Source organism: Micropterus dolomieu, linkage group LG06, assembly GCF_021292245.1.
Source record: "Micropterus dolomieu isolate WLL.071019.BEF.003 ecotype Adirondacks linkage group LG06, ASM2129224v1, whole genome shotgun sequence".
In the NCBI taxonomy this organism is placed as follows: Eukaryota; Metazoa; Chordata; class Actinopteri; order Centrarchiformes; family Centrarchidae; genus Micropterus; species Micropterus dolomieu.
Window position 1 is genome coordinate 25,684,991 of NC_060155.1, and position 12,069 is coordinate 25,697,059.

A 12,069-nucleotide genomic window follows, 5' to 3' on the forward strand; every position below is an offset into this window, starting at 1 on the left:
CTTGACATTTTGGGAGTTTATTTTGTTTATAGGGAGAGCTTGTGTAACATAGCAATCTCGCCTCTGAGACAAATCTCCTATCTCCTAAAGCATGCCAACTTCATATCTCTGCAAAACAATACACAGACGTCTTTGACATAACGTCAGAACTGTTACTTCATCATATATTTTTAATAATATAAGTTCATTTTTTGAATGTTTTTCTTTTAAATTCTGGCCATATTTTAAAGATGGATAGTATAATATAACCTGCTTCTAAGTCTGCAGTCAGAGGTAAAAAGTACACAGGAGGTGAAAAAGTAAAGTGGACCTAGAAATGAGTCAGGCATGCTGCTGTCCTTTGTCTTGTTCAAGCTCCACTGATCTGTCCTCCCACCCATCATAGGACCTGAGAGGGGGGGGAGTCAATTGGAATAAGAGAGATGATAATAGAGGCAGAGAGTCAAAATGAGCTGGATGAGTGAAAAAAAAGAGAACACATATGGGCAAAGCAAATGTAGAATTTAGAAATATTAAACATGATCCTGCTGCATTTTAAATGTGTGCATGCAGTATGTTAGGTTGAATGGAAACACAAAAAATGGTAATATAACACAATTTAGGAAAAGCAAAGGTGTAAATAATACAATGAATTATGGCAGAATTTCATTTAGCTTCTTGAGTTTCAGGGTTCTGGCATTGTTCATGCAGGCTCACTGTCACACTGTGGTGGCTTACTGGGACACTTGAATAGATAATAGCCATAATTAATGTTACTGTAACGCCTGTGCTATTCCTACTACTACGCCAAGTCAAAAAGGCCTATGAACAAAGAATTTGGCATAGCAACAAAAGGAAAATGCAATGAAGGCTCATGGTGACATGCATCTTCTTCCTGCTCTTTTCTTTTCTTTAAACACTATAGACCCAGCCTTGGCATGCTATACCATTCAACAGGTTCACCTCCAGACCCATTTTTGTTTATGTGATTTTATATTTACGTGATTATAGTGGTTAGATTTTTTCCTTTCAATAAATTGTCTTAAAATTTAGACATTTAGTGTTGTATATGTGTGTGTGGAGGATTATGTAAGAAAACATTGCTTATTTTGGCATTTATAGTGACCACATAAATAATGTGACAATGCCCTTATGTTGTGGGGTCAATAGTTTTTGATACCCGCCATTTTACTAGTCTCTCAAGTGTGTGATTTTAGCATAAAATGATTTTCTAGGTCCTTGTGAACATTTTACGTTTTTACTTGTACATATTTATTTGAAACATGGAATTGCCCAAAGTGTCATTCCTGGTAAGTGTTATTTTGGGGGATTGACCTACAGCCCCTCTGGACCTCTGCAAAAAATACTCAAACTTCTTTGCAAACTTCTTCTAAAGTGGGGAAACCTTGTGATAAATAACTAGCACTCCCTCCCCCCTCACCAGACAGGTAGTCAGAGCTGAAGGCAGGCTGTCCAGGTGAGTCTTGGTGTACCCCTGATGACATCTTTGATGACATCATTCCTGGACCTAAAGGAGATAAAGACAATTATTAACGTCATCGCCAATCAATAAACAGAAACATCCTCGATTAGCTCATAATTCTGTCAGAACATCACATGTTCTTATTCTCCTGCATGGATTCCTGTTAGATCAAATTTCCCATATACCATGTTACCCAAAGTACAAATAGAACATCCCTTTTTTACTACTGTACATTGTGCTCAAAGATTTTCATTGCCTAGATTGTTTATTCCATACATTTCAAGTTTATGACTAGGCCTGTCACAGTTATTACATGACTGCCTGATAGCAATTATTTGAGCTGACGACTATCATTTTCAGTCAATCAATCCATTTTCGTTCCAACTTTTTGGAAGATGAGATCACAGAAATGGTAGAGGAGACTGAATCCAGTCAACACGTATTATTACGTTGTTTCCTGTCTAAGTCATACTGAAGATCAAAAGTAGGGGTGGGAATCACCAGAGGCCCCACGACACGATATTATCACGATACTTATGTCACAATACGATATTATTGCGATTTTAAACATATTGTCTCCCCAATGTTAAACTCTTTTTCTAGTGGACTGAAAAAGGAACTGATTCTATTATTATAGTACCAAAAAGTAAATTTCTCATGTACAATTTATACAATAAAAGATAGATATTTGACGTTCGTGTATCAATACGGAAAATATTGCGATACTATGCTGTATTGATTTCCCCCCCACCACCCCTAATCAAAAGTGATCGTAAGTTTGTTTTATAAATGAGGCGCTTGATCTGTCATTTCATTTTTGCTGGGTCATTTTTTATTCACAAACCAAAATCCATCACCTCACATAAATGTCTGTCTTCTCTAACTAGATAATTTGCAGTTAAAATTCTGGGACTGTAACGCGGCTTTGTCTTTTCACGTTGCAAATTAACTTTTAAAAATAAAATAGAGAGTCCTACAACTGTACATTTATGTGCAGCAGAGCATGAGGTGACATTTGTGCAGTTTTTGTTTACAAAGACTGGAAACAAAAATGTAATTTATTTATATGTTCAATGTCAATGAAAGGTTCTTCTTCATTAGGTGTAACTGTATTATAACTATTATTAGGCTTATACTATATTAGTAAACAGAGTTAATCACAATGATTTGTTAAGCAAATAAATCATCAACTAAAACTTCATGATTGTGAAAACACTAGCTAGTTATGACATCTCAGAAATACATTAGCTATTGAAACCCTGACCCAGGATGAATGACCTACATGTTTCTGACAAACACATCTAGCTTCCTGCAGGCTTTAAAAACAAACTCAATCTGTCCGTCTGTCACTCTGCTCTGTCAGCTGTTTAACTAACACGCACAACTTCCCAAAACCAGCCTCTCCGGCCTGTTAGTGTGTATTCTGTGTCTGTGTGTGAGTATATCTTTTGACAGTGAGGCGACACAACATGTCGCTGAAGGGACTATCACCATGGTTACGCAAGGAGGAGGACGAGAGCGTCTGAGATTCCCTCAGCAACACTTGCTACTTAGAGACGGCGAACGTGGCTTAAAGGATCGAAGCATGTGCGCCACCCGCTGAGGCACACATACCAAGACACAGTTGTTTGACAAGAAAGTAAAAAGAAGATTTGCACTATTGATTCTACCAAATCCTATTGAGTAGCAGATATGAAACCTGCTATATATTATAAACTATTATCATAACAATTAAATGATGTAATCAACTAGATAATACAAATATTTACTCAAAGTACACTTCCTCCCTCAGCAGCCATTACATGATCAAAAATAAGTTAAGCACTACTTATACTGTTGTTTCACAGATGAGCAGTAATCTAGCACATTTAGCTGTAACACAATGACATCCGACACCTGATTTGTCCATATTTATGTAAGAAAAAGACCATATAATTAAATGAATGCCTGTCAGCAAAACAAACAGTATGTCCTTCCCAAATGTGCTATGAATAAAAAGCGTTTGTCAAGGATTTCATGAGATTGTGCTAGTTTTATTGTTTGCCACTCTGTCTCATCAGTGGTGAAGCCCTGACATCCTTTACTTAACCCTTGATCACACACCTCAAGTCTTTAGAGACCCAGGGCCATATTCCATCCTATTTAATTCATTTTTGTTTCCAATCAAGCCCTTTAGTACCTACATAACAAGCACTATAAAGCATGTATCCGTCCATGGTCCTGAATACCAGGTGGAAAGATAAACAGCCTACAATAAAAACAGAACAGTGACGTATATAATATATTAACTTCTTTTGGGACATACATATGGAACCTGACTGTTCAACGTATACCTAAAAATATATCAGTGTTATAAAATGATGCAGTGGTTCAAATGTATTCCGGGAAAAAGACGACACTAGGCCAACGTCAGCGTAATAGTGGATATCATGAATAATTAACAAGTGTGCATTAACTGTGAGTTTAGGCACACTGGAAGGCAAGTGTGTTTGTGATAGCAAGTGTTCCTTTATGGCTGTATCCATTTTGAGTCTATAAAGGTAAGGCATTTGTGAATTACTGACTTTATATCCAGGTGAAACCACACAAACAAACAAACCCACCCGCACACACACACAGCATGCGGGGACAGTCAGAACACAGACAGTCGTCTGAGGACAGCAGCCAGAAAGAAGCCTCAAGGTCAAACCTTCTTTTTTTCAAACATGATTTTTATGGCATTTCTGCATCACTGGACTGGAAGCTTTTTCAAGCACAGTGCCAGGAGACACAAGTCAAAATATACAAGCAGGGAACCACCACAAAAATAGCTTTGCTGCAATAGCGTTGCATAGTTTAAAGAAGTACAGTTTGCTGGGCTAACCACTGTGCATGACCTGGGCTGGTTGTACTTTCAGGTCATTTCTCATGACACTGCTGTGTTTGGTTAAACGCAAAGTTGCAATTGCCAAGGTTCACATTATTCAGAAAGTAAGATGTGCCTGCATAGGTGGGCTCCAGCGCAGATCGCAGTTATATCAGGTGGTTCTAGTCATAAAAATGAACATATCTGCGTTTCTGCTGTTCTTTTTCTGGCATTCAACAATCTTTTAAGGTCTCCAACAATTGTCTGTTCGTTGTAGGTCCATCAAGGTTTTGCGTCTGTCTTTGCATTTCGTTTATCCTTATTTTTAGGGCTGCCCCCGACAAAAGCTTTTTCTCGTCGCACGTTTATGATGTTAAGTTAGTTATTTAAATATATATTTTTCAGGCATCAGAAACTGATTTGAGTTCCAGTGCTGAGACAGAATGTTCCAAGTAATACTGTCAACACTGTGCTGCACAAATACAAAACCACAATAATGACCCTTTACAATATACATTTTAGGGACACAAAGAGACGTGCTTATTAACGACAAGGAACAACTAATGACTCAGGTCGTTTGGGTCGTAGCTTCTCCCTAAAACACAGAAAATTGTGTGAAAGTGCAACTTTTCTCAGACAGCCACTTTCATTGCTCAAATGATTGCAACTGAATGGATGATGATCTATTCTATATGAACTCCACTGTTGTCCTAAAACATGATTGAGCCACACCGTTGCTCTGGGTGACATGTTTCTCCCAAACCATGATTACACATAATGTAGTTTGTTTGAATAATGTTTGTTAAAAGATACCAGCTGTTTTTGGAAATTACTAAGCCTTATTATAAAGATTAACATCCTCAGTACTTTGCCTTATTCTTTAATGGTAACAATTAAGGATTCATGCAGAACATGCAATTAATATCAAAATAAAACATGGATTCTTGGTAGCCTGACTGAAAAGTACAGTAAGTGCACATCCATCTGAAAGGGGAACTCAGGGTGGCTCCCAGCTGACAACGCTGCAGGCGGCACAATAGCACTGTCAGAGGTGCGTCAGGCAGAAATGCCCAGCAGGTGGAAACCACCTGTGCTCACATCATTTGTAAGGGAAACTCATAAAGAGTACTACTCACCCTGTGATTGCATAATGTCCTCTGTGGCACTAGAGGAGCTTTGTCAAGTCATCAGGGGTTATCTTAGCTTGGGCTTGCACCATATATATCTTTTAACAGAAAGCCCACATTACAAACTGGAGTTAGAAAGAAGTTGGAATTTACAACATGGAGCTCAAACATACTACAGGCTCAACGTCAGGATATGTGGAGCCCTGCTTCATCAATTTCAACCATTCTTTCTTTCTATTCTGTCTCTCACAAGTCCTGCAACTTGCAACACTTAAATTGTTGGTGTACTCCTTTAAGGGTCATGACATAGCCTCCAACTCATACATTTCTTCTCAGAGGTCAAAGTGCGGGGCTGTCTACTGTGCAGTGCCTCTGGAGTGGTTTGGGGCTTGCTGAAGTGCACTTTGCAATGATGGACCATATCATGTAGGGTTGCCAAGACTGAACCCAGTTGCACTTTAGCTCAAAGCATGATTGCAGCTTCCAGATAATGGCAGGCAGCCTCTGGACAAACATGCTGCCTCTATATTTACATAAGCATTTTATGGGCTAACCCTTCAGTTGCAATATTTCTTTAAAGCAATTATAATAATTTCTATAATCTGTTACTGACATTTTTTAATCAAGTCAACAGTAAACTCATTCGGCATGACTGTAGTTTTGACCTTCACATGTAATTGTTGAGAAACCATTTAGCAAATCAGTGTAATAAACCTGCCAAAATTCCACAAGGCAATTATAGTTTTGTCATTATCTGATGTATGACGTCTAGCAGGAACCTATCAATACTCAAAGAAGCTGTAACAAACATGAGGAGACCGCTATGTACTCCTAGGTTTTGATACTTGGAATTTAAAGTTAAAGAAGCAGGTTCAGATAAAAATCACTGGACTGAGAAACACTGAATAATTCTCTCTCTTCTTTTAGCATCTACACACGTTACCCTTGAACAAAATAACCATTCATTAACTGCTCCAGGGAGGCTGCTCATTTTCCAACAGTAGAGGATTATAGTTATAGGTAACGGAGGGGTTACTGAAAACCTTTTATGCTTTACTTTTTCTCTCTGTCTCCCTGATGTTTAGACATTTACCCCCAAGACATGTTAACACAAACATGAAAAACCATGATAAAATCCCATCTTCCTCCATCACTATCTCCTGATGCTATCATGTTGTTCTTGGCCTGACCCCAGTTTCATACATTTAACACTCGCGTGCGTATGTTGCAACAGTAATGTCTTTCTCTGTAAGCCAAGGACAAGGGGAGGTTAGTGTCAAACTACAGCATCCCACGCTCAGTCACAGCTGTCACTGTCTCTGGAGAGAGGCAAGCACTTAGGGCTGAGGAAGGCAGTGGATAGTAAAGGGATGGAAAATAGAAGTGAAAACAGAGAGGGGGGAAGAAGGCAGGCAGAGAATGGAAGCATTGAGCTATTTGAGAGCATAAAGGACTGAGTAAAAATGTGTTAAACTGAAGGACCTACTGTATGCCACATTAAATGTTTGATGTAACTCCTGTAAACAAATGCAATCATAGTGGCGATGACTGGAAGCCTCAATCAACAGTGTTGGTGCTGAAAACAAATAAATTACATTTTAAAAGATATAGTCAGCAATATTTTTCTAACTGTCAACACATCCTATGACAAGACCAAAACAATGTGTTAGTCTGTCTCTCAAAACTTTCTAACGTCCCTATCCTGTTTGTGACACAGTCTGACCCCGTTGATTCCTACTGAAAATGTAATTAGCATTTTTTTAATTATTTAAATACTAAATAAACTACAGTGTTCATGGAAATGAATAAATACGTCACCCAGTGCAACAGTGTGGCTTTTAATAGTTTTTGGACAACAGTAGAGAAATAAAAATATCAGGTTTTCAATGTTTAGACAATACTTGTTGTTAGGATCAATTCAATGGGATTTGCTGACAATAGGAAATAAATATAATGTTGCCTGCCTTACCCTCTAACCTACGGGCCACTTGAGAAAATGCCCTCAAACAGTCAGCAGCTGTTTATAAAACTGAAATGTGAAACTGTTTAAAGAAACTAACCTGATTTTGGTCTATTCATTGACTTGGCTGACAATTTGAAAAATATAGAGTATGCGGTATTAAAGCTCGGTCATGCCAGCATTTGAATTGACAACATTTCAGGTCAAAATCAACTGCAAACTAGTTCGCTCGGAGAGGTCTTGTGACCATAATGGAGACATTACCGTATCACAACCTTCGTGAAACTCTTTACATAGTTTTTATTTTTTAATGAAATAAAAAAAGAATTCTATATTATGTAGCCCTGTGTTGTAGAATAATAAAGGTACCTTGAACCTTAAACCCTTGAACCTTTACAGACTAGCCATAGCATTCTTATCAAGCTAGCTCACAAGCTACAGTAGTTCATCAACTTGCCCAGTGAGTTGTCCCTACATCACCCAGCTTTGAGCACATTTCCCATTTTGCAAGGATGCAGGGAAAAATGTAGCTGTGTCACTTTCTTGTGTAACCAGGCTTTAATCCTTTAAAGTGCTTAATCAAAGCCAAATGTTTAAACTAACATGACTGGCAACAAACCTGGTTACAAGAACTGATGTGAGACAGATGAGACAAACTGTTTAACAGAAATCAATAAGTAGGGTTGTCTCCTAGGCCAGTGCTACCATGCAATGTTTATATCGTTTATATGTTTATAACGCTCCTTTGTCAGTGAAAATAAACCAGACTGGTATAATACAGGAGGGAGTAAAGAGTGATGTGAAGTGGAAAGAGACAAAGGAGGAGAAGTGAGCACCTTTTACAAGAAATAAAATGAATGACACAGAACAAAATAATGATCTAATAGAGTAAAATATAGTAAGGGAGAGATGTATGACGTCAGAGCAAATAAATGAAGGCGAAATAAACACATGGAAGCAGAGAGAGACAGAGGAAAGAAAATGAAAGAAACAGAGAAATATTCAGGTATTTTTTCTCTCTCCTGGGTATAGCTGGTGTTGTGGTCCTGACAACCAGTAACAGCATAACAACGCACTCCAGATGTTCTGTAATAATGGTGCAACCCCATGGCCATTGAATACATGATGCAAATCCTGTTACTGTGACTGTGAGACTGGTGGTACTGCTTCTCCCATCAGCTGCTAAATGCAGCCTCTTTATGGCTCGACATGAAAATGTAAGATATCCAGGTAGAAATTTAGAGGTATTTCTTGTCTTTTTACCCGTTGACCGGATGGCAAGTAATCGAAGACCACCACATGGCATTTCTTCACAATTTCTGGAGCATTTGAATTTTGTTACCGTGAACACAAACCGGACCATTCTCATATTAGTCTAATTCAGGAAGCAGACCTTTAGGTGTGAAAAAACACACATATTTCTTGCTACAAATGCTAAAAGCATGTTAATGCAGAAATCTTTAAATATTGCATTTTACATGAGAATAAAAGGAACTTACAGTACTTTCACTTACATTAACATGACACAGGTCTATAGAAAAACAGGGCAAATGAAACAACTTCTCAAAATTTTACGGCCATCATTGTTAAACTAATAGTCTTGTGCTTTGGATCAACATAGTTTTTACACATTTTAATGTGAGACTGGGTTGCCTCAGATCCTCTGTCTGTCTCACTCGTTCAGGATGTCAGATGGGCTCATTTCTCGGTCTGTCAGTCAGTCCATCCGTCAGTCCATCCGTCAGTGTCCAGAAGTGCTGTAAAAGCTTCACTTACATCATACTCCCTATGACAAATCTGCTGAATTCAGCACACTCACACACATGTCCTAGTTATTGGCAGTGACAGCCAAGGTGTGTGTTTGATGACCTCACCAGAACTACATGTGTGTGAGGTTGCTGGTATGGATGCTCCACTGTACAGCAGTCTTACTGTACTGTAACACACACACATATACAAATGCAGACCCATGCACTCGAGATTATAAAATACAATGCCTGAGATAAACACACTTACACATGCTACTGCAGAGAGACTGTGTCTTGGCTTCTCACACACACACACACACACACACACACACACACACTACTTGTTAATGCAGAGGTCCCTGCTTATTAGTGGTGGATCATATCAATATTTATGCACACCAGTATTGCAAATACATCACTAACGCATTAACACCAGTGGCACAGGCAATCGCGTTACACCTACATCAAAAACACACGTCGTGGTCATGTGCGCCTGACGGCACTGTAACCGCTGTAAGTCTATGGAAATTGTAGGTAACAGAGGTTGATCAGATTGCAGAGGTCTTGGCGGAGACTATGAAGCGTTTGCGGTACTGAATGGTTTAGGGCCAAAACACATTTCTGATCTTCTTCTTCATTATGAACCTTTCAGGTCGTCTGGGACAGGTCTGTTTTCTGTCCCAAGTCTCGCCGATGTCCACCAGCGTGCAGCGGTGTGTTTACAGAAAACAGCTGAAGGAGTTACGCTAAATACTGTATCCGAAGGAACACCTGATTACAGCAGGTAATAAAGCTCGTTAAAAATCCCGTTCCTCCGATGCTCAGACGGACACACAGTGCTGCAGCTGATCTGCAGCTCTTGGCAGCTGGAAATGTTTTAATAACTTTCCGAATTGTCGTGATTTTATTTTTGTGTTGCTTTCTCTGAGCTGGAGTAATTCTATGAACTTGATGGCTTTATCAAGTGTGTTATCCACACAAGTTTCGCCAATGTTCGCCTGAAATCATATGTCGGCATTAAATGTAGCCTATTGCTCGGAAATAACAGCCAGCGAGCAGCGGTGTGTTTACAGGGAACAGCTGACGGAGTTATGGTGCTTTCAGACCAAAAGCGAAGCGAGCGTTCGGGGGGCGGTGTGTTTACATACAAAGTCAATGCAAAGACGCGTAAAGCCGCGATTTCCTGTCGGGCGGCGTGAAGCGATGCGAAGGGGGCGGTGCCGTCGACGCGAAGGTGAAGAGAAGGAATTCGCGTGAGTTGAATATTTTCAACTCAAGCGAGAAATTCGCATGGCGCTGAGTCGCAATAGCCTATCAACGTTGAGATTGTCCGTACGTCACCGACAGCTTCAGAGCGTTGTGTGGAGAGGGCCAGGGAGAGCAGGCGATTAAAAATCTGCTGGCTGGCTGAGAGCTGCTAAACTTGAGCTAGAGGAGCAGGGAGCAGCGCTCCAGCTTTCGGACAAATAAACACCCGTGGTCAGACTGGACTTTGCTGGCAACTACGCCGTTTGCTCGAGGGAGGAGCTCAGAGTAAACTGCTTTTATTACATTAGCTTTTTACTTCAGTTTTTATGATTACAACGTTGATTTACCTTCACTCGAGCTTCTCAGCAGCTAGCTTCCGTGTAAATCCGGTTCAAGTGTTGTTAGCGTCGTTTGCCACTAACGTTACTTCATATTTATATAAAAACTGGACAAAACTGGACATTTCTGGGAGAAAAGAAAGCGAGGAGGTTGAACTACCTGGTGAGTTCAGAAAACATGTGTACGTAACTTTATTCCAGCTATCGTTGTACTTTACTGTGACCAAGTTAACGTTAGCATAGCCTGATCGACCCGAACTCCATTCAGAAAACAAACATTTTAGAAGTTGTTGTCCTGCTGTCTTCCTGAAAGACCTGACAAAGCATGAATTCATATGTCTAACAAAACTGCATGATATTGTAGTTATTACGGCATCAGTTTGATCCGTTTATTGCTATTTAATCACAGCAAAATGTTTACTTTGGGTTCATACAGCTGTAGTAATGGCAAGTTGTGTTTATTACCGTTATCGCATTAAAATCGCCTTCTCGCGTTGTGTGCGAACACTTGCAGCGAATGTACTCACGCGAGGAAAGCGGCGCAAGGCGAAAATTCGCGTTTGGTATGAATGCGGCATTACACTAAATACTGGGTCCGAAGTTATGTTTTAAGTTTTTATCAGTCAGGAAGTTTTTACACGGAGCCATTTTACTTTTGTGTTGCTTTATATGTGCTGGAGTTATTTTAAGAACTTGATGGCTTTATCAAGTGTGTTATTAAATTTGTAACAAACTTTATTGTGTCTCTTCATTAAACTCCCACAAACAAAGCTGTTTTTAATGTTCAAGTATAGCCTGTAGTTTTTCATTATATTCCAGTCATATCTGATGTTCATTTATAAATTTTGCCCATGGATAGTGGTTACAAATAATGATGCCTGTGCATTGCTTTGTATGCAGTTTAGTCTTACGTCACCTGGTTAATTTGCCTATCTTTGCAGGTCTTTAGACCAGGGTGGAAACGCACACAACAATGGGCTGAAAGAACCTTTTAGTTCCTTGAAAAGAGATCCAAAATGCGGCTTAAGTGTTAAAGGGTTAGAGTCCCCTCAGGGTTAGAGTCCCTAAGTAACTTGTTGACAGGGTCCCGCTGTCAACCACTGTTACCAGAGTTTGTAGCGTGGACAATCTGGATTTACAGTGACAACTGTATCTAAGGAATAAGGGTTAGAGTCCCTAAGTGTTGAAAAAAGGATAGAGTGGGAGATGGGGAATCAAAGGAGTGAAATAAGCAATGGTGAGAGAGCTGCCTCTTTTTATTTTCTATTTAACTCTTTTAAAATCTTTATATTTCCCTATTGCTTTTATGTCTTATGTAAAGCAATTTGAATTACCCTGTTG

General features: G+C 39.4%; 1 protein-coding gene across 1 annotated transcript in view; it reads right to left on the bottom strand.

Annotated features, from left to right (window-relative positions):
* LOC123972533 (flocculation protein FLO11-like) overlaps positions 1-12,069 on the bottom strand; it is a 76,348-nt gene that overhangs the window by 39,111 nt on the left and 25,168 nt on the right. Inside the window, exons 3-4 of the mRNA XM_046052059.1 lie at positions 1,421-1,507; positions 311-388 (exon numbers count right to left, since the gene is read on the bottom strand). Of these exons, the coding sequence (XP_045908015.1) occupies positions 311-388; positions 1,421-1,507 (165 nt within the window). The remainder of the gene's footprint in view (positions 1-310; positions 389-1,420; positions 1,508-12,069) is intronic.